Below are 25,231 nucleotides of genomic sequence, written 5' to 3'. Positions count from 1 at the left end.
TCCCACGGCTTCCCCCCAGCACCCCCACATGACCGGTCCCCACAGCTCTCCCCAAGCGCGGCCCCCAGCTCACAGCGCACGGTGTGGAAGGCGCAGCGCGGCTGATTCTCGAAGCTCTCGCCCAGCTTGAGCACGCGCTCCTTGGGGTCGAAGAGCGGAGGAGCCGCCCCGTTCATCGCGGCCCCACCGCGCGCCTCACACCATGGCCGGCCCAGGCAGCCCCCGCCGCCGAACAGCCCTGGCGCCGGGGGCGGGGGCACAGCAAGCCACGCCCCCACCCCGCCCTTCTGGCGGGGTGGGGGCGTGGCTTTCATCGGAGGCCAACCCCTCCCACCCGGCGGTCCTATTGGCTGCCGCTTCCTAACCTCGCCCCGCCCTCCCGTCACTCCGGGCAGCGGGGGGGCGGGGCCCGTATGCAAAGTTTCCGGTGGGCTGGTATGCAAATGACCCCCGGGGCGGAGCCGACGGTTGGTTGAGGCTGACGTGAGGTCAGGGCGGGGGGGGCTGGGAAGGGGTTCATTTGCATACGGAGCCGTTCGGAGGAAGTGGGACCGCCTCGGTCCGCTAGTGGGGGAGGGGCCTGCTAGTGGGAAGGTCAAGAGGGGGAAGGGCTGCCGGGGGGTAAAAGCCCTGCCCGCATGGGGCTGGGGTGGAGGGGCCAGCATCAGGCCTGGATGGGGGGCTGCTGTGCGGCCACCGCCAGTAGGCAAGTGTGGGGCGATGCTGCTGGCCTGGTCCGAGGCGCTGGCATCTTCATGCGTCTCTTCTCCCCCGACAGCGCCCAGCAGGCGCCCGCCTTGCTGCGCTCCAGCTCACTGCTGTCCAAGATGGGGCCCAACGTGTTGGACCGCGTGCTCTAGCGCCCTGCTTCCTGTACGGGAGGAGACCATCCTGGAGAGGCCACGGTGGAGACCTGCGCCCCTGGGGAGGGGGCTGAAGCCAGGAAGCGGGGTACATCTTCCTCCAGGAATGAAGGGGCAAAGAAAGGGAGCAAGAGACTGATACTGAAGTTCCTGCAAGCCACGTTTTGCCCAGATATCTGTAGGGCTGCAAGGGACCTCTGAGGTCTAGTCCAGCCCTGGCCTGAGGTAAGCCGTCCAAACCCTCCTAGACCATCCATCAGCTAAACTCCGGGTGAGGTGACCGTCAGCCCTGACACAACACAAGTCATAACGCCATGACCTGCCGCAGGTAAAACAGGGAGCCACAGCAGCCTATGCCCCGCTTCTGGAGCAGGTTGTTAATATCCACTGGAGTGATCCTGGTAGGCGGCCACAGCCCCTGCTACAGAGGGAGGCAAACCCCCCCACAATCCATACTAGCTTGGCCATGGGCTGAAATTCCTTCCTGACCCCAAATCTGTGGGGAGGTGCTAGGCTTCCAGGCCTGCGTGCACATGAAGTGGAAGTTAACCTCTGGTCACTCTTTCCTTGAGGGACAAGTTGCTGCAGCTTAGCTGCTGCTTACTGTGGAGTAAAGCCGTACACAAGGGCAGTAATTGCAGAGTAGCTGATTCATGGTGAAACCCCACTCTCTTTTACCCCATGGTGAGTTGTTCATTGGGTGCCACCTTAAGAAGACAGACAGTTTCTGCATCAAAGACATATCTTCCAAACCTGTGCAAATCTCAGGACTGGGGCCTAAATAAAAAAGACATTAAGAAGGGGAAGGGGGTGCCAGGGGGCTGGGGAAATATTTTCCCATTTTACAATTGAATCACAGACAGGGTTAGGTGAATTGTTTGAGATCACTTTGTCTATGGCAAAGTGAGGAGTGTCATACATTTCATAGACATTAGGGCTGGAAGGGACCTCACGAGACCATCGGGTCCAGCCCAAGTTTTTAAGATTGCCAGTCCAGTGCTCCAAACTAGCTTGTTTTTCTTCCTTCCTTCAAGTTCAGGAGCATATTGGGAGCCTAGGACAAGTGCTAATATTCAGCTTTTTTAAGAAAACATGTAGAATGGCATTCTCAAGTGGGGTTTGTCCCTTTTATACCAGTTACATCTCATCATAGAAGGGGGATGTGAACTGAAATCGATCCTTTATTTGTTTTGAACCAAACCTATTTTAGCTAGTTTTAATATTCTTATTTCTGTCTCGAGTCATCCTATCCTGTTCTATTTCACAACTCCTGTTGGCAATGCATTATGAATATGCATGTGTAGACAGTCTGAAGAGTTTGTTTCTATTGATGGGTTTTGTATTCTTTCAGATTTGTTAGACTTTGATTAAGAGAATATTCATGAGATGATATGAAAAGTTCGTTCTTGTTTCTTCAGCCTTCCTGTTCTCCACTATGACCTGTGCCAGAAATCGTGCAAGAACACTTAAGAATCAATTTTCAAATGGGTGGGGTGCGTGTGCGCATGCACACGCGCGCGCACACACACACACAGAGCATATCTATGCACGGACATACCTGGTACAGATTTACTAGTTCTTTTTCTCTGAACAATATCTTAGTTGATTATTCCTTTGGTAAATAGTTCAGGGTGTGATGTATATTAGTTTTGCTGCTAGCTGCTTTTGTTTTCTGTCTCCTTTTATTAAATTACAGCAAACGCGTGCAAAATGAAGGCAGCAGCCGTAGATCCCAGAATATTGGCTCTGGCTGCTCAGGTCACTGAGAGCTCCAATCAAGATGTTCCCGTGTTGCTGTTAAAGCTAAAAGGTAAATAAAGATTTTTAATGTAAAAGGTGGAGGATTGTTGATCAGAATTTTCATTAAGATGAAGAGAGGCAGTGGCCTCTTTCCTTGAGTACATCTCTAGGGACTGCAGGTAATTCTGCAAGGCTGACAACATGGAATTTCTTGCAGATCTTCCCAAGTACGATTTAACTTGGGAACAAGAGAGGAGGCTGGGATGGGAATAGAATGGAAGGGTGCCTTCTGTCTAGACAAGGATCAGCATCTCTGTGATTTTTCTCTTCTTATCCATTGTTGCTAGTACAGTTCCTGTAAAAATCATGCTGCTTCTGGGCTGGAATCCATCCCTTGGTCAGAATCCCATATGAGAGAGAGAGCTGAGCGCATGTAGCTAGCAAGGGTGGAGGTGATACCAAGCAGGAGACATAAAGCTAACAAATCATCTCACCAACTCCAGTGAGATCCACTATAGCAGTGTTACCGCAGCTTATAGAAATGGTGGGGAACAGCTGTATCCAGTTCTGATATTCAGTTGCAATTATAAGAAACCCAACAAGAGCTCTCTCACAGTTAATATTCATCATGGTTTTATTTGGACTAGCAAATTTATTCATGTGACCTATATCCCAGATGATATATCATATTTGCTCACATACAACACACTCTTCCCCCCAAAAACCAGCTATTGGAAGTTTTAGGTGTGCATAATATGCAAGAAATACAGAAAGAGCTGGTTCTGCCTTTCAAAAATGGGCATATTATATTTCAGTGCATGTTACATGCAGTAAAATACACTTTATGCTCTTTCTGTAGTCTCTTGAGTGTGTAACTAGAAAGCAGAAACTGAGCTTAATTACTTATAATAGTTGTAGACATATAAATTTGACTTTATCGTTACTGATTTAAGGTATGCGCCTTTTGTATTTGGAAGTATAGCTGTTTTTTAATTGCTTTCCTGACCCTCAGAAACTTTTTCTCTCTTTCATTTCCCAGAAATTTTGGATAGTGTTTCTTTGGAAAGTAAACAGTCCCAGAAAATTAAACAGGAGCTCTACTACTATGATCTGATTCAGTATTGTGTGTTGGTCCTGAGACAAGACTACTCTCGACTACAAGGGGGCTGGGCCACTGCTGCTCAGCTAGCAGAGGCTGTAAGGTAAAATGCAGTGCGGCTATCAAATTGCTTCCTCTTCTTTCAGTCTTTCCTCTTACTGTTTTCTTTTCAAGCTGGTCTGTGTACGCGGTTGTCCAGAACAAGGCTTGCTTTCCAGGAAAAGTCCAGGTTAGCATAAATGAGCAGAGAAGTCAAGCCAAAGCCCACTGGTCCTGTTGACCTGATGTAGATTGTATTTCAGTATGCTGGACCACCTGCTTGATGGGAACAGTTCATAATTTGGATTTAGCCTTGAGTTTTTGTGAAATGTCTCCATCTTCTTTACACTCCCCTCAACTTAAAATGTATTTCCATTTCCCTAACCCATCGGGAAGTTAGCTCTCATTTTTATCATCCCTTCAGGAAGAGTTTTTAATATTCAGAGTTTGCTAGGAGATGCAAAATGAATCATCAAAGTAATATGGAATACTGTTGCTGTTTCCAGATTGGATGACCCAGCCTGTATAAACTACTTCTGCTTCCAGGCAAAACAATTTTATTTTAGTCATAAAACAGGCCCTTTTGTAATTAAATCTATCCTAGCTGCATGCCCAGAATTTGTTTTCCATGACCCCTTCAGATGAACAAAACTCACACAGGATACATTCAGGGGAGGCAAATGGAAAACAAGGTTCAGTTGCATTGCAAAACAAACTTCAGCAAAAGATCGTGAATTATTTTCTTCTGTTTGTCCAGCTGTATGTAGTGCAAAGCAAAATAGAAAAATTGCTCATGTACCTAGTACAAGTTTCTCCTAAATATATTCCTTCTAAGGTAGTAATATGGGGTAAATATTGAATTATAAACTGGAAACTCAAGCTCCTAAGGTCAAATGCATTCTTCACAAAAAGGAAAGTTGCAGAGCAAACCCCAAATTGGTCGGGGGGTTAACTTTTTAGTGCTTTTATTTTTATGGGGGATTTTCATTTATAAAACCTGCCTCCATTTCCTGATAAGTCCACCTCTCTTGTTGTTTCACAGTGCCAGTTCCTGCAGCATGTAGACATGTGGAACAGATAAGAACAGCTCCCCTGAAGCTATAATGGGCAATCTACCCAAGCTGTTGCTTAGTCTAGGGTGTGCCATCCCCTCTCTCACCACCCAATGCTTCTGCTTTCTTTGAGGTAGATATCTGGGAGCTAGTTGCAACAGTTGACTATTGTTTGGTGTTGGAATATGTGTTCCAGTAAGGCGTGCATGCTGTAGTGATGTTTATTCACTTGCTTTTGTTCAAACAGACCCTATCAAGTTCAGATTGTGCTTTTTCATTGCAGTCAGTGTTGCGTAGGATTAGAGGTGAAAGACAATCCAGAGGAGTTTTACGGTAAATTACTTCCTTCAGCTACACAGAACCTCCTGTTTTTGGGAAGACGTCTGCAAGCCCGGTTTATTCGAGCAATCAAGGTATTTGAATTGCACAGTTAAGTGAGCAGCATGAACATTTTGTAACCTTTTGGCAACATGTCTAAACTCCTTTACTGAATTAGCAGGCCTCAGCTACAGATATGCCATACTGTAGAAAGGTATTTTGCAGAAATTACATTATCTCTTTCTGTTGAAGTTAACAGCTTGCATTGGAGTCTTGAAAATATAATCTTTTGTCACAGAACATTTCCTCCATCTTGCATGTGCAAATTATTGTAGGCTTACCCAGAGACACTTGGCTTCTACTGACAGGTAATTCTGGTGAAGAAAACAATTGTAAATTAAAAGGAGAGAAGCCCAGCAAAAACAATGTGGGGGCCTACAAGTCATGACAGAGTCCTAATATATGCAGACATGCACAGACACACACACGCGCACACTCAAAATAATGAGCTCCACCTTGGCAGCTGATTTGGTCTTAGCACTTTATTTAGCTAGGCAAAAAAACCCCAAAACCCAAAAATGGTCGTATTTGGAAAGATGGCCTTGAGGAACCAGGCTCGAAGTCAGAAGAGCTGGAATCTGAATTTGGCCAAAATTTCCAAGATGGAAGTTCTCTGAACTGGTAGTTTTCAAATGTTTGCCTCTTTTTGTAAAGAGGAAAACCACTACATCCTTGCTCCAGAAGTACATTTATTGAATGGCAGAACTCTCAGGTTTTTTAAAACTGTATGAGTTCATAGGATCAGAAGATAATACCATTATAAATGAAGTAACTCCTATACCACCCGGGTTTTGATTGATTCTATTCATATAACGTTTCCCCTTCACATCCCACTTCCTTTTGGCTGATTCATTCCTCACAGTTAGTCAGAGTTTTCATACACTGTGTTATGTTGGACACCATATGCTTCCTGAGAAATGATTATGTATCAGCAGTATGACATATTCTGTTAGTTTGGGTCTTTTAAGTGCAGTTCAGCATTTGTGGAAGCTTTCTGATCAACGTCCCTGGAGACTGAAGGCTTTAGTCTACCCACTGCATGTAATTTTCCCTACACTTTCTTATTATGTGCCTCAGCCCACATGCTGCTGAATCATCCACTTTGGTGCAGGATTTTTCTTGAGGGTTAGCACAAGATAGACTGTAGGCTAGAACTTAAACCTCTAATTATGTGGTCCAGAGGGAACCAAACATCAAGCTGACTCCTCACTCTGCAGGGTTTTGGGAATCACATTGTACCAGACAGAGCTTCAAGGCTAGGTGACACTTCCAGCCTGCCTCATAGACCTCTGAGATCTTCATTGTCCATATGTTCTTTCTAAACCTTGGCATTCATTATGCCTATATATATGTGGGCTGCAGGGGGTTATCAGGAAAAGAACAGATCCTCTAAAGAGGGTGTGGATGAGGCGGGGGAGGAGAGTATCCAGTAACTTTTCCCTTGGTACTGCTTTTCTCTTAATTGCCTTGCCATGTATTGACTGCCAGTGGACTGGGAAAGGCCTGTCTGTCAAAGATAGTCATGTACTTAATACCGTGTAAATTAGATATTCTAGATATACCGAGTCTTATTCTGAGCTATTACCATAATGTAAATTAGATCAAAATTAGGCTCACTCTCTATGCATACTTCAGAAGATTGAGTTAATGCCTTTGTAAATCAACAGGCCATATTTTCTCATGTACAGCATGCCACAGATTAAGATCCATAACTTGTTTTTGAAAGGGAGAAGGGGAAAAAGGATCTTTCCTTGTAGGAAATAACTGACTGGCAGCAGCTAGAGAGCCAGGCCTGCTTGTTGTTCTGCTCCCTGTGGGTCACTGCAGATTTTACTTTCCATTTTGCCCAGAGTGGCAGAAATTGATTGTACCATATTTTTCCACAGATAAAGTCCACTACCATTTCCAGAACCAGGTTTTGGGGGAAATAGGTGGGTGTTGTATGCAAGAAAATACAGTATTCGCATAACAGGTAGCAGATGTACTAAAAAGCCAAGCTGTAAAGTTATCTTGCATCTCCCTTTGCCACTAAGAACCAAATACAGTGATACACTGTGCATGAGCATTGTGGACAAAGCCTAGAGTACAGGATTTACTGTCAGATTGTGTGTGCACAATAGTCCATACTCTACAACGCATGTGAATCTGAATCATAGGAACGTAGGAGTGGAAGGGACTTTCTGGGTCAGTCCCTGCCTTTGTGGGCATCCACATCATCTAATCTCTGTTGTAAGCTGATTAAGCTCCATCTACTAGTTTGGTTTTTGGCCTTACTCCTTGTATTCAGGGGCTGGTTCATTATCTTACTCTTCTGATGACTGAAAACCATCTTCTGTTTTCATGTCTGAATTTGTCCATGGCTAGTTTATGTCTATTTATTCTTGTGCCACCATTGTCTTTAGCTTAAGTACTTCTTTTCCTTCCCTGGTATTTAACAACCTTTGTTTTGCCAGTCTTAATAACTCATCTTCCACATGATAGACAGCCTTTCTATTCCCTCAATCATCCTACTAATATTTCTTTTCATGGTTCAGTTTGATGTATAGGGAAAGGGTGTCAGGCCTCTGCTATCACAGGCAGGCACATCAGAGCACATCATACAGTCCCTTTCATAATCTGATGAAACTCCATCATAAAATTTATGTTTGTTATTACCTCCTACCCTTGAAAGGCTGTCCCAGAATCTTGATATGCTGATGGTCGGGGACTTTCTTCTAATTTCTTGTCTAAGTATACAGTTGGCCAATATGTATCCATTTTTTTCTTATGCAGTATTGTAATTTATCTTAAATAACATGTTTTCCTCTTCTGCATCTACTGCCAAATGTATTTAGAGGGGCTATATTATCTTCTCATAACCTCTCTGGGCTTTTAGACATTGTTTGGGGAATGAACAGGACCCTTCCACCCTTTGTCCATAATGATGTTTGCCAGTATGGCTGCCTTGTTGAGTTTCTAGAATTTAAATGTTTATTCAGTTTGCTGCTTTTGACTTATCTCCCAGTAGGGAGGACTAGCAGGCTACTTTTTATTTAGCCCCTTCCTTCAATATGTCTGGCTTGGGAAGCTCTATTAGGGGTTAAAATTTCTGTTGATGTAGCTCTTAGGTTCTTTAGAACACAAAAGTCTTCCCACCATCTGAATACACAGTCCACAGGGAAGTGTGTATGTGTCTATGCATGTAGGTATAATGTACGCGGTTTCTTTTGTTCAGGATGAAGAAAAAAGTGAATTTTTACGCTGTTTCAGGATAGTAACCGATGCCATCTGCTGGCTGTTTGGCGGGCATATTCAGCTAGCAGAGTGCGGTAAGAGAAAGTGTTGGGAATTAAATGCATCATAACATATCTATGAAAGTTCTGAATTTTAATGCAATTACAATGAAGCCAGGTTTTTTTTTACCAATGCTTATTTGTCATATATTTTAAATTGGTCTCTTAAATAACCTGTTGTAGAGACATCCGTATAACATAACAACAACATAGGTCATTAAAAGAGCAAATATTAAAGAAAATTAGCATGTTCTATTATGGTTTTGGAGACATCAAATACAGCCTTTTTTTCTCCCACAGCCTGTCTAGTAATTATTTGTCTTAAAATCAGAGGGGTTTTTTCCTAGTAAAATATAGCTTGGACATTCACCTCTCCCTTCTTAAATGGTTTGTGCATGGGCTCAGGAGTTTGTCTCATTGCACCGTCTGTCCTTTTATACAAGAGGATAAATTTGACAGGGTGTACAGTGCACAAAGAGCTAACAAAATGGAACTATAGCATCAGCTCTCAATAACACCCATTTTAAATTCCGCTGACTAACCAGACAGCAGAATTTGGTTTTGTCAGAAAAGGTCAAAGATCTGCCTTAGCCCAGATGACCCTTCAGTTTCTGTAGTCACCAGCACAGCAGGGAGTGATGTGGCTAGCATCACATCCAGCTGCTTTTCTCATTCTGAGTCATGGTTCAGTTCATAGCTCTGGGGTCACAGCAAGACACCTTCAGCTCTTGTGCCCCTCTCTCTCCTGTGTCAGTGTTTAAAAAAACGTGGAAAAAAATGCAATATGTGTGATATGTGTAAAAATTTAAATATATATAAAAAACTGAATTAACTGAATAATTGTGAAATGAAAATAACGGGTCTGACTCTCAAGTCTGTTTTACTGGAGTAAAAGAGATGCAGCTTTACGGAAGTCGATGGAGTTGCATTGATGTAAGAGATTGAGGTTCAAGGACCTAGCTACTAAAAAGTATTGCCTCATACGCTATTGCAGGAGCATCAGATATACAGCCCATGGGCCAGATCCAGCCACAGAACTGTTATCTGGTTTGTGGGGCTCTTAGAGGCGCTGGGAACTTGGGGTCAGTGTGAGCAGGGGGCCCCGCTGCCAAAATTTGGGAAATAGAGCACCATTGGGGATGCATGTCAGCAGTGGGGGACAAATGATGTTGCTTGCTCCACTGCTGGGCCTGGGTCTGGTCTGGCTGGGCAGGTGAGTCTGAGACACGTATGCTACTCTAAAAAGAAACTTGACTTTTGTGGCTTCCTGTACTTGAAACTTTTTTTCAGTGTTCCATCACAAGTATTCAGGAATTTCCACCAGCACCAGAAAAACCCAGTAAAAGCAAAACCTCTGGTTACTGATACATTTTACTCTTCCCAATCTGTTTCAGCAGAAAAATTGCAAAAAAAAAAATTAACTTGGAACACAGTGATCCTGGTTTTACTTGCTTGGAAATTGCTTTATAGTTCTGTGAATTTACTGTAGTTCTTAAAAAGGACTGGCTATTTGACTTTAAATCTACAGCTTTGATTATTCCTTAATTTTCTGTTTCGTTGTTTTTTTGTTACAGTGCTGAAGAATGATCATTTCCTGCAGTTGCTGCTGACAGATGATGTTGAAACTGCAACCGCAATGATGTCTGTATTACGGAATATTTTGAGGGTCAACAGGTTTGTTACTTTCAAATCATTCTATTCATTTTTCCTTTTTTGAATCTGACATTTAAAAATCCACTTGATGCTGATTTTTTGGAAAATAGAAGCATTTGTATACAGAACTCATGCTGTCTCTGTCTTGTAATAGCTTGAGCTTTTGCTGTTGACGTCTCAAAATAGACAGTTTTCCGTATCCTTACATTGCTTTGGAAATGTTTTGTTTTGTTTTGTTTTGTTTTGTTTAATTCTTCCAGTAATGATAGATTTCAGTGAACTGAAATATGTCCTCAGTTACAGTCCTGGCTGCTGTTGAGTCACCTGTGATTTGGGGCAAATTAGTAATCTCTCTTTTCTCCAGCTTACTTTTCTGCAAGCAGAATTCACCAGCCTACCACGGAGGGGTATTTTAAGGTATATTTTTTCCTGCATAGTGCTTTGAAGATGGAAAGGGCAACGTAAATTAACAATTGCTAGTAGTGGGATCAGTGTGTCTGAGTAAAGAATTGGTCCATAAGGTCCCTATGGGTGCCTGTACATGTGCTCCAGGTTGGTGGGGATCGGGGGGGAGAGCATTTTAATTAGAGTGGCTCTTAGGAGCTGCTCTAATTCAGGTGCCCACAGCGTCTTGTGTATTCAGCATCCTGCATTTCAGAATTATAGTGAGGGCACTTTAACTAAAGCTGGTTCAAGCTTTAGTTAAAGCCTCCCTGCCACCATTTTGAAATACAGGATGCTGAATACACAAAAAATGCTGCAGCGCACTGGAGCAGTCTAGTTAGAACACTCCAGCAGGCTCGATGGATCGAGTCTGCTCTGACACGTTCTAATCAGAACATGTTGGAGCACATGTAAAAGTGTCCTATGGCTCTGACACAGAAAAGTGCTTTAACACTGAACTCGCCAAGATCTCTCTCAAGGTGACAGCAATTAAGCAAAATGTCTCTTTCATTCCTGCATCACAACTATACCTATAGGAAATGTAAATCCAACATTAGCTAGAGAGACATTGGAATAGAAGGACCTAACTGCAAAAGACTCCTCCTTCCCCTGCTCCTTCCTATACTGGATCAAATTATTGGTTCTGCAAGTCATGTATTCCAAATAACTTAGTGTCAAAGCCTCCAAAGAATGAAGCTGTTATTGAAATAGGCATACTTTGTAACATCCCTAATTCTGTTTCTTTTCTTTTTTCTCATTAGTGCTGTTTTGCTTCAAGTAGATGAGAAGATTCTTCACTCTATTTTAGATGAACTTGTGTATAAGCTTTCATCTACCACCAATCCTGTCACTGGAAATGCTGCTACAAAATCATTGCTGCTAGGGGCAGAATCTCACCCCCACCTTGTGAACTTACTTAGTACCCGCTACAAAGGTTTGTCTTTCTACTTCTTGTGTTAGGAATGAATTACACTGGGTGTGTCTACATGAGACGTTTACTGCACAATAGGCTAACTAGCTTCTCAGTAAAGGTCTTGGCATCTACATGTGCAGGGCAATTAGGCTTGAATAAACTAATAAACACTGCATCAGTGTAGTACTTGTAAATATAAGTACAATCCTGCTGCAGAGTTTTTTATTCTGAAGTAGTGCATATGTAGATGCTGATTGGAGCTGGCTGGGACATGAGGGTGCTTCAGTGCAGGGGGCTGCCTGCCAGCTAGCCCCTCATGCCTCCACCAGCCCCACCACGGCATGTTGAGCTGGGTTGGAGCAGCCCATGGGGAAGCTGATCCCGGGGCCCCCTGCCAGCAGGAACTGCTCTGACCCAGCTCAACATGCCGCAGTCCTGGGCATACGTGTAGACATGGTGCCCAGAAGCAACAAACTTCAGCATGATAAGCACCAGAGTTTATTGTGTCACATTAATATGTGCGTATATACATGTCCTCTCAGTCCTGAGCAAACAAGTTGCTCTGGTGAATATGGAAGGAGTTCTCATGACACTTAGCATTTATGCAGTGCTTTATCTTCAAAGTTCTTTGCTGACTTGATGATCAGACATGAAAAACCTATTGATAGTTTTGTCTGGCAGTCACATAGATGTAACTTTAGATAGTCTGACTACAAATCTGTATCCTCACACAACAGTTTTGCAACGATGGCAACACCAGCTAATCATTAGTAATGTTTTACATTGAAACTCAAAGGTAACTGCTTGCCTTTACATTGGGGCCTGATTTAATGTTCCTTTGCAGTCAGTCACATGTACAATAATGTTTGATCCCCCGATAGTCAATTTTATGGTCACGGGTTTGAAATCTTGAAATTAAATATTCACTTGAACAATATAACATGCTAACTTTTTTTCTCTTTCACCTAGGGTTAAAAACTCTTCTCAGTAAGCAGTGGGCTGGCAAAGGATTTGACAGGGATCTTAATCAAATTTTAGACCTGCTGTACTCAGAATCCTACCAAGAAAGTGAAATCCAGGTGTGGAATTTTAAAGAGAATTTTCTGTGGTGGTGGACTTTTATTTGCTTATGTGAATATACTTTTGCTACTTTGATCCACTTTTCGAAGTTCACAATGCATACATATCTTTAAGTTTACAACCTTTTCATTTTCTCCTCTATCACTTCTGAGCTTTCCAGTACTGATGACATGGCAATCAAGAAGTAGTTTTGTGATTACCTTACTAAACTGGATTTTGAGATCATTTTGCAGCTTAGCAACTTACTTCCTGTGCAATCTTGTGAAAGCCTCTTAATCTAGTTCTCTTATCTATAACAGACCAAAAATAATACTCCCAACTTCACAATGGCATTGTAAAGTTGGTTCTATAAATGCTTGGGAGATAGTCAAATACTGGAGAGAATGAGAGACCATGTAAGTAGAGATGACCATAAGGAAATGTGGGAAATTCATTTGGGACACTGCTCCCCACTCCCCTCACTCTCACAAGTCAGGAGGAGGAGGGCAGGGGCAGCATGCCAGGCAAATACTGGCTGCCTGCCCACCTGAAAGGTGCTCTATGCCACTCTGACTCCTGGCCAAACTGCACCCTGTGCCCCTGCATTTCTGGGACATAAATTATAATTCTCAGCAACTGGCTGAAACCAGCCTCTGAAATCCAGGACTGTCCCAGCTAAACCAGGACATATGGTCACCTTACATATAAGAGAGAAGAAGTGGTCTGTAAGAAAACCTACTAGGCCGGGGTTGGGAAATTATTTGGACTGGAGAGCCACTCAAGGAGTTTTGGTGGGCTATGGAGGGCTGGAGGGGGCAGGGGTGCTGACCCAGCCTCAGCCTCCCACCACGCCTGTTTATACCACCTGGCACAGCAGGGGAGTAAGGGGCTGGGGCCAATAGATCCTATCCAGCCCTGGGGCTGACCACGCCACACCCACTGCCAGGAGCACTGGACAGCGCAGGTGAACAAGCAGGCAGGGTCTCCAGGGAGACCAGCTCAGGACCCGTGCAGGCAGGGCACACTTGGCTGGGTGGATGGCATGGGGCCACAGGCAGGCAAGGAGTGGCGTCCAGGAGTGGGACAGGTAGGTGGGGCCAAGACCAGGATCATGGGGCAGTGACAGTGCAGGCCTGGGGCAGACCTGCGATCTGCTCCCCGCATGTCCCTTTGACAGGTGCTGGTTCTGCAGGCAGCTGCTGTCCTTGCCTGCAGAAACCACGCCTGTTGCCAAGACGTGTGGGGAGCAAATCATGGCTCTGCTCCAGCCCTGTGCTGTCGCCACCCTGTGTTCCTGGCCCCGCCTGCCCACCCTGCTCCTGGACACTGCTCCCTGTCCAGCAGCAGCCCCATCCCATCCTCCTGACCTGAGTGTGCCCTGCCTATGGGAGTCCCAGGCCAGTCTTCATGGAGACCCCACTGGTCCGCTTTGTCCAGTGCCCCTGGTTGGTGGGTGCAGGACAGATGGGCCAGGGTACCTGCGCAACAGGGCTGGGTCCAGTGGCAGCAGCAAAGATGCTGGCAGCAGCAGCCGGAAGGAACTGCCACTGAGGGTGCTTCTGGGAAGCAGTCTGGCTGCTGAGCCACCCCTGCCCTGCTGGGGTGCTGCCCAGCCCTGTGTACTACAGCTCCTGGCATGCCCAAGAGCCACATTTGGGGATACAGCTGTGCTCCACACCGGGCAGCACCTCCGCACCTGGGGGCAGAAGGACCGAATGCATGCGCCATGGCCTGGGCTGCCCCCTGTACCTGGGCCAGGCAGGCCGAGGGACCCAACACAGACCTAACAGAATCACTTGGTGGGCCAGATCCATTTCACAGCCATATTTTTCCCACCCCTGTACTAGCCACGGCCTCACAAAGATTAGGCTTGTATCTCATTTGTCTGGACAACAAAATCACTCACTCAGATTTCTCAGAAACATCATTTCAAGGGTTGTCTGTTAATTAGACTAGAGGCACTGTTCCCCTAACACTGTCTTGCTGAATGCTAGCAATGCTGGTGGCTGAGGAGGCCAGGGCTTCGCTGTATGCAGTACATATTAAGCTTTAAAAAAATGAGTATACCTAAAGTGAGTATTCCTGTCAGCTGGCTTATCAAACTGGCTGGTAGAAGGGAAGTGCACAGGGGTTTACATGTTTGAAGTTTGATAGAAGAGTACTGGTTTTACTTTTGTTATACATTGAATAACTATAGAAACCAATTAGATTCTAATGGTCATGTAAGAAAACTGGTGACCAGTTACTACACAGCTACCCATGAAGCTGTACTGTATTTCACCACTTGGTACGTGTACCACCTTGTTGACCCCTTATTGTTGAACCTCTCTATCTTCTTCCAGGAAGATGTCACATGCTGATCATCTTCCAAGTATGATTTGCAAAGCCCTTAAAATTCCCTGCTTATTATATTTTTGGCAGTCCAGCCAAGCATGGTCACCTTCCAGGAAGGGGAAGGCGAGGGGGTAACCTGGTTAGAAGGTGAGACTTTGGTAAACTGAGAAGTAGTGCTGAAGGGGGGTGGGGGTGGGCATCTTGCTAGAAGCTGAGACTTTGTTGAGCCAAGTCAGTGGCAGCGTGTAGGAGGTACACAGGGGTGTACGTGCACCGCCTGAGAGTGCTGGTGCACCCCCTGACCGGCTGCGCTCCCTGCTTAGGCAATGGGTGGGGAAGGCAGGCAGGACACCCCACCCCCCGGCGAGTGCTGGCTGGGGGGGTGGAAGTGCCAGATGTAGCAACCACTTTTGGTTCCTGGTTGGTGAGTTTTGCCGTGGGGGACCCCCACCCCCCAGTCAGTGAGATTGGCCATGGGGGGGGACACCCCCCCCCAGTTGCTGACTGGTCGCTGCAGGGCACATGCCTCCCCCCCCGACTAAGGTGGCACCAGTCTCCTATGGCCAAGGTTCTGCTTAAACCTTAGGAAGATAGTGTCAGGGATTCAGGGCCTCTAATCTGTCCCCCAGTGTTTAAGAGCTATAACTCTGGGATTGTTTTAATCTTAAAGCGCTGTCCTAGTTTGAAAAATAACTGAGTAAAAAGATAATTGAGGTTCCACGTTTGCTTTGTCTCGCTGACTCCCAATTATGTTTGCATAGTTTACAGACAAATAATATTATCTAGTCGCTTCAGTAAACCCATGCTTTGATTCTTTCCTGCCTATCTAGACTGGATCAGTCTTTACATAACAAGACCTATGCTAGAATTTCTAACTTCAGGTGGGGTATTTTTCTTAGCTACTCTGCTTCTGTAAAAAATGTTGTTAGCAGGTAGGTTTGCCCTCCCTGAGTCATTCATGTACTACACTGATAATTAACCAGATGATCACAACAGCTGCCTTTGTCAGAACGTAGGTTTCATGAGATATCTTATTTATAGAGGCTTAGCTTGACCCAACAATTCAAAAATGGTGAATTCCAGTGAAAACTGAAGGCTAGGATTTTGGGGGCTTTTGGGGGTATCTTTTATTGGACCAGCTATGTAGTTGAGAGAGGTGTCAGATTAGCTTTCAGGCACAGCCACTGAGTCAGTTTTAACCAAGCACTCAGATTTTTTCCAAATGTGCAAAAAGTAGAGTTTTATAGATGCTGGGAAAATATTTTACCAGTGGATTTGTTTATTTCAGAGACAACAAAAAGCAGCCCGTTTAATCCAGGCTGCATGGAGGGGATATCAGACCAGAAAGAGATTTAAGAAGCTTCCAAAAGCAGTGACTGCTCTACAGAGAAGTTTCAGGTAAAAGGCATTCAAGAAAACTAATCTAGTGCAAAGAGGGTTTCTGTTTCCAACACGCTGCGTGAACAGAAGTAATTATTTTTTCTACATAACAAAACTGTACCTATTACTGCTTTAATTACTGATTTTTTTTTTTTTTTTTTTTTTTTTTTTTTTTTTTTAAATCAATCAGTTATGAATTTTAACAGAAAGCACAACATGTGGTAGCAGGGTGAGCATCCACGTTATCAAAAGCTCTGTTTAGACCTGAATTAACTCATTGGGCCAGATGACACTCTCATTTCTAGCAAGTGTCTCTTCTTGGGCTTCCAGATACAGCAAGAAGCTTAAAAACATACTGTACACTTCTGTGTACTTTTGCTGTATAACAAGACTGACATTTTTTAGGTGACAAAAAACCATGCTGATAACGACTGACCTGCTAACGTGCTGCCTGTACCACTTGTTTTCATTGTTAATGGGCTAAAGTGGTCTAATAATAAACTCGGGTTCCTTGGTTGGCTGTTATTCAGCTTGGTTAGTGTGTATTATTAAGGCACACACTGGCTTGTCTGTGCTAGAGTTTTCAAGTGTATATCATGTTCTGACATTGCATCTTACATCCTACCCTAAACGAAGCCTTAAAGCAATCTCTTTTATTTGCCCTATTAATTAGGGGTAGCATGTTAATGAGACTTTTGGGGGATAGGAAGTATGAGAAATATCCCCTGCCCTTAAATCTTTGGCTGTTGTGAGATATGTAGGGAAATCAGACACATGGAGGCATCAATTGAGGCCTGCCAGCTGCTTCACAGTGCTTCATCTTCTTGCCAGGCAGACCATTACCACATGTGTAACTCCAAGGCAAGACCACCCTCAGAAGTAGGAGAAGAAACTACAAGAGTTAATGCTGATGGGGGGCTGCATATCTTGTCATAGATACTTCTCTTTGCTTAGGCTGAGTTATAATGCCACAGAGAGCTGCTCGGGATCCTTTTGCTTAGCACTTATGTCCCATACACTGTCTTATCCAGCATGCTGTAGTCCGTTTGAGCCAATACTTGTGCACTAACCAGGCATCTCACAAACCTATATAAGACAGAAACCATCGGCCCACATCCTCAGTCTAACTTGTAATATATAACAAGACAGGGGAAGGAGGCCAGGGTATCAGTGAGACCATCTCTGGTTTATTTGATTTGTTGTATAATCTATTTAGTATTTGCAGATTTTAATACATGTCATAGTAGTGTTGGAGTGATGCTGTAGCTGTGATGGTCCGGGAAATATGCGAGAGGGGGTGTGTGTGTGTGTGTGAGAGAGACAGCTTTTACTGGGCCAATTGCATGGTTGGGAGAGGTTTAGACAGTCAAGCTTTTCAATCAGCTGAAGACTGACATTAATTCATGTAATTCGTTTAAGTAATTAGGTGGGGTTTATGTACATTTGTTTAGTCGGAAGGGATTATCATTACTAACGATTATTCTTATGGTAGAATCGAGAGGCACTGAGCAGGGTCCTAGTTTGCAAAACATAATTCTAATATAATAAAAGCCTTACCACTTCTGTCTGTCTGTAACGCTCTGGGCCAGCTGTGCGTGCGCGGCCTGGAGCCTTAGGACAGATGGACGGACAGGTGGAGGTGGGAGCCAAGGCAGGCGGGGCCAGGCGGGGCGCAGGGACTGGCCGTATGGGGGTGTGACTTGCCGCTGCGGGGGGTGTAGCTTGTGACCGTGGGGTGGGGGCGTGGCGTGCGGGCAGGGGGGATGGCACATGGCTGCAGGGTGCTACAAGGGGAGCGGGTAGGGGAGCACAGGCAGTGCCTGCTGAATGCAGCACACAGCCATTGGAGCGTGCGCACCCCCCTGCCCACTCCCTGTGCAGCACCCTGCGGCCACAGCCCCCACGCACCATGCCCGCTCCCCATGCCAGGAGCACCAAAACACGGGTGGGCGTGGCGCGTGGCCACAAGGTGCCACCTGGGGAGCAGGCATGAGGGGTGCTCCCTGCCCTGCAGCCACATGCTGTAGCCGGCAGGTGCTGCCCATGTCCCCATGCCTGCTCCCCTCGGGGCTGCCTGTGGCCGCACCCCCCCCGTGCCGCCCCCTCTGTGCAGCAGACACTTCCCGTGGGGCGTGCAGCCACAGGGTGCCACACAGGGAGTGGGTGTGGGGGGCACACCCTGCCCCACATGCTACAGGTGGCAGGTGTGGCCTGTGCCTTGCGTGCCCCTTCCCTGCACACTACCCTGCGGCCGCGCACCTCATCACCCACAGCCAGCGGGTGCTCCCAGTGTGGGGGGGGCAGGGCACACAGTGGGCACTTTGCTAGTATGATATAAAAATGTAGCCTCTTCCCTGGAGGCTTACGATTTGTCTCGTTCAAACATACAACTAGAGGATTACACTAAAAAGAGACTTTTTCTTGGGAACCTGTGAGTGACAGTTTGAAAGCTTCCTAGAAATGTCTATAACCGTACTGCTCTTAGTCAGCAGCTGATGTTGTGACTTCAGGTTTCATTGCATTTATGGAGTCATGGGGAGGAAAGGGGGATTTTTTTAAAGCCATTAACTTATTAGTTGTGTTTAAATATAGCCGAGACTGAAACTCACAACTTGGATGTGGTTCACCTACAATGCCAGCTGGGTATCTTAAAAACCCACCAGCTCTTCCCTTCCGAAAGTTGGAGGGTCGTACAAATATTTTTCTGTTACAATGCACACTTTAAAAAACGTTGATTTATTCTGGAGGCTTGTCAGGCTCCTGTCACAGGATCAGCTCATCTTCTCTTTGCCCCGGGCCAGCCAATCCATGTTAACCACGCACATGCCAAGTTGGACGTGTTTTAAAGTACAAACAGGTGCTGCTCAGAAAGTGGCTGATTTCAGTCGTGAACTACAAAAGGAAGTTTAAAGTTTGTTTGCTTCAGGTTTGGGTGTTGTTCCTGTCAGAGGTGCTCCTGTGTAGCTTAAGTGTGGCTCTTTCCCTCTGAAGCACCTGCAGGGAGTTGGTATCACAGAAACCTTTTAAAGGCCTGACATACAGTAGTGGCAGTTTAGCAGATTTATATCTTTGAGGAACCCACCAGAGAGCAGACCCTTCACTCACATTGCTTCTTACTTAGAGAAGTGAAGTCAATGAGTATTTGCAGGGGGGGGAAAAGCATGCATAAGGTTTTGTCTGGAAAATGTCACGAGTCCCTTCTGATCCTGAAGTATTACACTGCTTATAGAGGTATAAAACCATGTGATTTCCTGAATCAGGAACTCTTATGAGGATTTATCATCTTAAATTGCTGGGGTACATGAGCTTGGAAATGCCTTTGGACAGTTAGACAAGGTTCTTTGGGTGAATCTGATCTCTTTTCGTAGGCCAGCTTAAATAGTTGGAAAAAACTTTTTAGCCAGCTTTTGGGTTGAAATTTGAAAGCTGGCTAAAAAGTTTTTTCCAACTATTTAAGTTGATCTAATAAAAGATACCAGATTCACCCAAAGAACCTTGTCTGCCTATATCCTTAGACCAACACGGCTACAACCTACACCCCTTTGGACAGTTAGACAGCCACTTCCTCCAAACTGTTCTGCTGTTATTGCAAAGGTTGTGGTTAGATTTAGGAGTGCAATCCTTTCAGTCAGGAGGATGGGGAGAAGAGGCAATCTCCAGCAATTACAGATAGACAAGGTCTAGTTCCTTGAAGTCAAAGCTTCTGTTTTGAAGAATGCCCTCTGTTCCCCTCCTCCTCCACCACAGGAAGTCATTGAGGGGAAATTATGACTGACAGTCCCTAAAGTCAAACAGTTAGGATCCGGTTTAGGTGTTCTCAGTGTGGCATCCTCATCTGAGGAATCCCCTGCAAACCCTGCGTTTATCAAGTGCCCAGCGCTCTTGGTTGGCCCTAAAGCACTATTGTAATAAGCATTACAGAATCACCTGGGCCATGCTGCTAAAGGCCAGTGCAAGCTACTCAGCTGTACCCTTCCAGTAGTGATACTGATGGGCAAGAAAGGCCTAGCAACATTTCTCCTGGACCGTTGTCACTGAGAAGGATCTAATTTAAGAAAGAAGCAGGGATTTCTCAGGGTAGTATCTTTTACTGGACAAACTATTTCATTGGGATAAAGTTAGACTAGCTTTCGAAAGCAAAGAATTCTGTGTCAGATCTCTGCTGACTTCCTGGATCAGAGACCTGATGCTTTGCATTTGAAAGCTCGTCTAACTGCATCCCAACTATACAGTTGGTCTAATAAAAGATATCACCCTAAGAAATCCTTGACTCTTGCATAAGTTCTGCACCATCACCACTACAACATAACTCTTATACTACCTAACTTAAGAAATCAGCCTTACATAAAGGAGCGTGTGTGGTTCTTTTGTAGATAGAAAAAAACACTACTCGTGGTTTTGAACAAGGTAAAGCAGAGGCCATATGTAGCAAATGGTGGCTGGTGCACTGAAAATGCATAGATAATTTTGTGGCTGGTCAGAACCAGATTCTGATGCAAATCGCTGATGTTAATCAATGTGGCTACTCCAGTTTGTGTCAGCTGAGACTTGGGCTGCTATCAGTGCCCTCATTGTTAGAAACTTATCTCAAACCACACTGCATTCCTGTGGTTTGACAGCAGTCTGTATGGAGGACTTAGATCTGCTGAACGCTCCAGGACCCTGTGGTTAAATTATCAAGCATTTGATTATCTTAAGTACTTCAGCATTGACCTTAGAGGAGCTTTAGATCAGTGCCAGGGGTTTGGGTGGCAGCTCACTCTGAGGGTTTTGTGACAGACCATTCAACACAGAAGGAAACAGAAACTGGAGATTAATTCCAAATGTGTTTTTGAGAATTTAAAGGCTTAGGCTAATTCTGAATATGTCCATCTATTGCAGAGCTAAACGAGAACAGGGATTGCAGCTTTTAAAGAGGCAAAAAGAAGAGGAGGCCCTGAAACAGCAACTGCAGCTTCAGAGACAGAGGGCCATGAGACTCTTTCATGAACGACAGTTGACTTTACTGGAGATAGTCCATCCTAGTAGGATTGGTGTTTAATTGTATCAAAAGCTTCCAATGTCCAGGTGTCCAAAATAGCTGGTTTTCATACAAGTAATTCCCAAGTCTATGTATTTGCTGTCTCCAAGTTTCTGGTGGGGGACATCTTCACTCTTTTAAGGCTCAGTAATCACATCAAAACCAAGGTGGCCTGAAATTTCCTTATCTCAGAGGCACAAGGGTAAAGGTAGATCCTGCCTCTTTGTGTTCTTTAAAGATTGTGAGGCAGTTGTATAGCTTCCCCGGGGGTTTGTTCCTGCAGTAACCCAAAATAGAGTGTGGGGCTTTGATTCAAATGAAGTGTTACCAGCTGTCCCACCAATGATGTTTTGAACTTTTCTTTCGGGTGGTCTCTAATGCAAGGACTAAAAAGCCTAATCATATTTTGCTTGTAGGACCACAACCCCCAGTTGTGTAACTGTGGCTTTCTGTTATTTCCTTAGGGGAAGTCAATAGGCGCAAGCAGGAACTAGAAGGAAAGTCAGCACTAACTATACAGAAACTCTGGAGGGGATATAGAGCAAGGAGAAACTTTCATCAACAAAGACAATCCCTTAAGCAATATAAGGCAGCTGTCATTGTTCAGAGAACAGTAAGTATATACATTCTGTTCTGGCATTAGACAAGATTGAGTGGATTATTGCAATCTCTTATAAGGCACCACTTGTTTACTTCTATACATGACAACGGAGCAAGAATTTAGCAACCAGATGTTAATATATTCAAAAAGTGATCAGAAAAACAAGCCGGAGCCTCAGGTTTCTGAACTATTTGGAACTACTGTAAACTGCAAAATATAGTGCAGATACATAACTAGAATATGCTTTGAAACCAAAGGCTACAGTCTCCAAGCTGTTCACATAAGCCAAGAATGTAGTGTAAATGTTGCAGCTTATGTCTGAATGTGATCACTCAAGGCCTGCCTCTTCAGTGTGAAATTCTAAGCTTCACCTTAATGGATAACACACTGGGACATTTTTGCCCTTAAAAGGATTTGAAACACTGCATGAAAACAAATCCTTTGGCTGTGAATGCCATGGTCTTCTGCCTTCTTTTATACAGGTTCTTAAATTTTTGGAAAAACAACGGAGGAAAAGGAAAGCACTATCTCCTTGGAAAGAGCTCAAGGGACTCACCGATGAGCAAAGACTAACGTTTCAGCAGAAGGTGGATGACTACATCAGACTGCATCCGGTACATCTTTGAGAGATGTTTTAGTTCTACATTCTTCACCCAACATAACACATTAGAGAGATGAAATATGTGACTCTGATGATGGAGATAACCCGTATGAGCTTTGCACACATTAATCCTGTTTATTTCTTTTTGAAAGCCGGATACCAGAATCATTTTTTACCATCAATCTAATAAAACAGGTCAAAGTAAAACCTAATTGGAAAACTGTCTCCACTTGATGATGGATGGCTTTGGAGTGAGAACTCAGGAGGAAGCAGAATTATTAAGTTTATAAATAGGCAAAGAATGCAGATGTCGTTTTTGGACATTAATCTGCCCACAAAAGATTGCAAATGATAACTGGTTCCTAACACTGACAAATGACACTGTTTTCCTCCAGGCTTCCCAAATGTCAGAAGAAATGAGTAAGGAGCTGCATCTGCAAGCTCAGGAAAAGCTGGCACAGTACCTGCTGAGGAACAGCCTGGATTGTGGAGCCGATCAGCGCAGACAAGCCTTGCTAGCACAGGTCAACACTGATGCAGAGCTGCTGATGAGTATGTGTCTGTCTCAGATCACTGTTTTGGCAATGGCATGAACTCAGCAAACAGAGAAAAATGGGAGTATGCTGTGAAAACCAGTTTTCACAGACTTTCGAAACCACAGCCTCCTTTCTCTGCAGTAGTAAATGCTGTTATATTTGATTTTTCCTTGCCACACAAGATAGCTCAAAAATCATATGTAGCATCTCCTAGGTTTGAAGCTTTGCCCATGTGCAAAGCTGTAGGTCAAGTGAATTCAAACACAAGAGGGGTCCTACACTTTAGTTCTTAATGCTGTCCTTGCTCTGTTTGTAATGTGAGCCAGCCATTTTACAATCATCCACGTAGCTTTTTGGTTGCCAGGAATGAGGCTTTTTATCAGCTATTTCCTTGCAGAACTAGGGCTGACTTGGTTTTTCCACTTTTCTGCAGCAGAATTAGGCTAATGATTGATGCACATGCGCCCCTTGCTGGTGAGGAGTTTTAAAGGTTGAATTCTGAGTTAGGGCTGTGCTGACCACTCTGGATTGGGAAGGACAAGTAGGGTCATTGAATGAGAATTACTGGGAATGTTCATTTCTTTGCATATTGTTGGAAACAGTACTTAGCCTACTGAACTAGTGTGGTTACCAGGCTCAGGTGGACCACCTGTAAGCAGCCAAACCAGGCAAACATTAGAAACTTATTGAACATCATTTCTTAATCTGCCATTTGCTGCATAACTGCAGCATGATGCTAACTAAACATGGATATCAGCAGCCACAGAGACTGAGCTGGTGGTGGGATAGTGCAGGTGGTGTGGTCCTCCAGGAGAGTGAAAACCATGTGCAAGGAGGATTGGCTTGAAAGTGGTGACTTAGTCATTTCCCCTTTTCTAAGAACAGAATTCCACCTTGTTTTCCTCTTTGTTACAGATGCTCCAAGATTGGTGGAGGCCACAGAAAAAGATCTTGAGGTTTTTATGAGTCGGTCAATCCCTATAGCATCCAAAGCCAAGCAGTCCCATAATGCCATACTGAAATGCACTCGCTGGCCCTGGTGGAAGAAACTGGAAGATGAATTCATGGAGGATGATGGAGTTCCCGATGATGTTCTGACTGCTCAGTTTGGAACTCTTTTTATTGGTGGAATGAAGTCCTCCTAGTTAACAGGCAAAAAGAAAGAGTTGTTTTCTGACCCAGGGTCATATCCCACACTATGCAGCAGCTGTGTTCAGCATGTGCTACAAAAAAATAGAACTCATTCCTGTCCTCAGACAAAGCAGTGACTAGCATCAAAGACTTATTTAATTGCAGTGTATTTTAATCATTCATATAGATATAGAGAGAGAGCGAGAGAGCTTCTACATCTACAGTAGATGATCATGTGTGTGTATATATATCATCACACACACTTAAATTTGGATTCAGGTCCCATACCTGTTCATGCATCTGTGTGCCTGCTATCTTGCATTTGTTGGTTTTAAAATAAATGTATAACCCATGAAGAATTTTTCATGAAATAACCCACAAAGAATTTAATCTTTGGAAACCTCTGAGCTATAGTGTCTCAGTTTCCCATTCTGTAAATTAAAGTGCTGGAACAGGTGCTTAAGGAAAGAGTACTGTATTTTTTTTCTTTGATTGCATCAGCATGCAAAACGAGGTAGGTGCCTTCCAAAGACAGCCTGGGTCTGAGACACCCTGTAGTTTTAAGACAAGAAACACAGAGGCAGGTGGGTGGGAAGATGCATCAGAAAATTTAAAGTGGGCGGTGAGGCAATCGACATAAGCTCAGGATTTGAAGGATGGTTGTGTCTCCTTGACTAAATTTCTGCAAATCAGTATGGCTTGCATCTGGTGATGACCCCAGGTTAGGGAGCCTGCCTGTTTGGTACAGGATTGAATAAGCACATCAATTTTATGGAGGTGGTTAAATCAGGTCCTGAATTAGGGTCCAAGTACTTTGATGAATGGGAATGGATATAAGCACATGCTTCATTAAGTCAAAGCTTTAGCTCATGGCATCATCCAGTGAGGAGATAGTTCATAAGAGAGAGCATGGAAACAGTCTGTTTAGAAACAAACATAGGACGCCCCTGTGTGCTGTGATAGCTATGGGAATATAGAGGATGAGAGATATCCTGGTCTAGATTCTGGAGTAGTGGATGTTCTAGAAATACTTTACATTATTCTTGGGGAAGGATTTAAAGTGGAAGATGCTCAGAGATGTGGGCTGAAAAAGTTCCTGCTCCTGGGCTCTTCAAA

At 44.5% G+C, this 25,231-nt stretch overlaps 2 protein-coding genes across 3 annotated transcripts in view; one reads left to right on the top strand and one right to left on the bottom strand.

The window, feature by feature from the left end:
• The window catches only part of EAF2 (ELL associated factor 2), a 14,615-nt gene extending 14,384 nt beyond the window's left edge, over nucleotides 1-231 (bottom strand). Inside the window, exon 1 of the mRNA XM_019554348.1 lies at nucleotides 74-231. Coding sequence (XP_019409893.1) covers nucleotides 74-176 — 103 coding nt within the window. The 5' untranslated portion in view covers nucleotides 177-231. The remainder of the gene's footprint in view (nucleotides 1-73) is intronic.
• Nucleotides 232-801: 570 nt separating this feature from the next.
• Nucleotides 802-24,573, top strand: IQCB1 (IQ motif containing B1). Of its 2 annotated transcripts, none has more exons than XM_019554538.1 (14): nucleotides 802-951; nucleotides 2,560-2,673; nucleotides 3,643-3,805; nucleotides 5,077-5,206; nucleotides 8,386-8,479; nucleotides 10,018-10,117; nucleotides 11,302-11,474; nucleotides 12,423-12,532; nucleotides 16,135-16,244; nucleotides 21,108-21,250; nucleotides 21,711-21,859; nucleotides 22,330-22,461; nucleotides 22,844-23,000; nucleotides 23,900-24,573. In XM_019554538.1, the coding sequence occupies exons 2-14, from the start codon at nucleotides 2,574-2,576 to the stop codon at nucleotides 24,127-24,129; spliced, it is 1,791 nt and encodes a 596-aa protein (XP_019410083.1). In that variant the 5' UTR covers nucleotides 802-951; nucleotides 2,560-2,573; the 3' UTR covers nucleotides 24,130-24,573. The 2 variants fall into 2 exon arrangements, with proteins under 2 accessions (XP_019410083.1, XP_019410084.1); XM_019554539.1 differs by lacking the exon at nucleotides 802-951 and adding an exon at nucleotides 1,003-1,088.
• The last annotated feature ends 658 nt before the right edge of the window (nucleotides 24,574-25,231 follow it).

This window comes from Crocodylus porosus, unplaced genomic scaffold (assembly GCF_001723895.1).
Source record: "Crocodylus porosus isolate Cpor-Errol unplaced genomic scaffold, CroPor_comp1, whole genome shotgun sequence".
Classification (NCBI taxonomy): domain Eukaryota; kingdom Metazoa; phylum Chordata; order Crocodylia; family Crocodylidae; genus Crocodylus; species Crocodylus porosus.
Note: the sequence above shows the minus strand (reverse complement) of the source record. Positions and strands in the feature narration are given on the sequence as shown.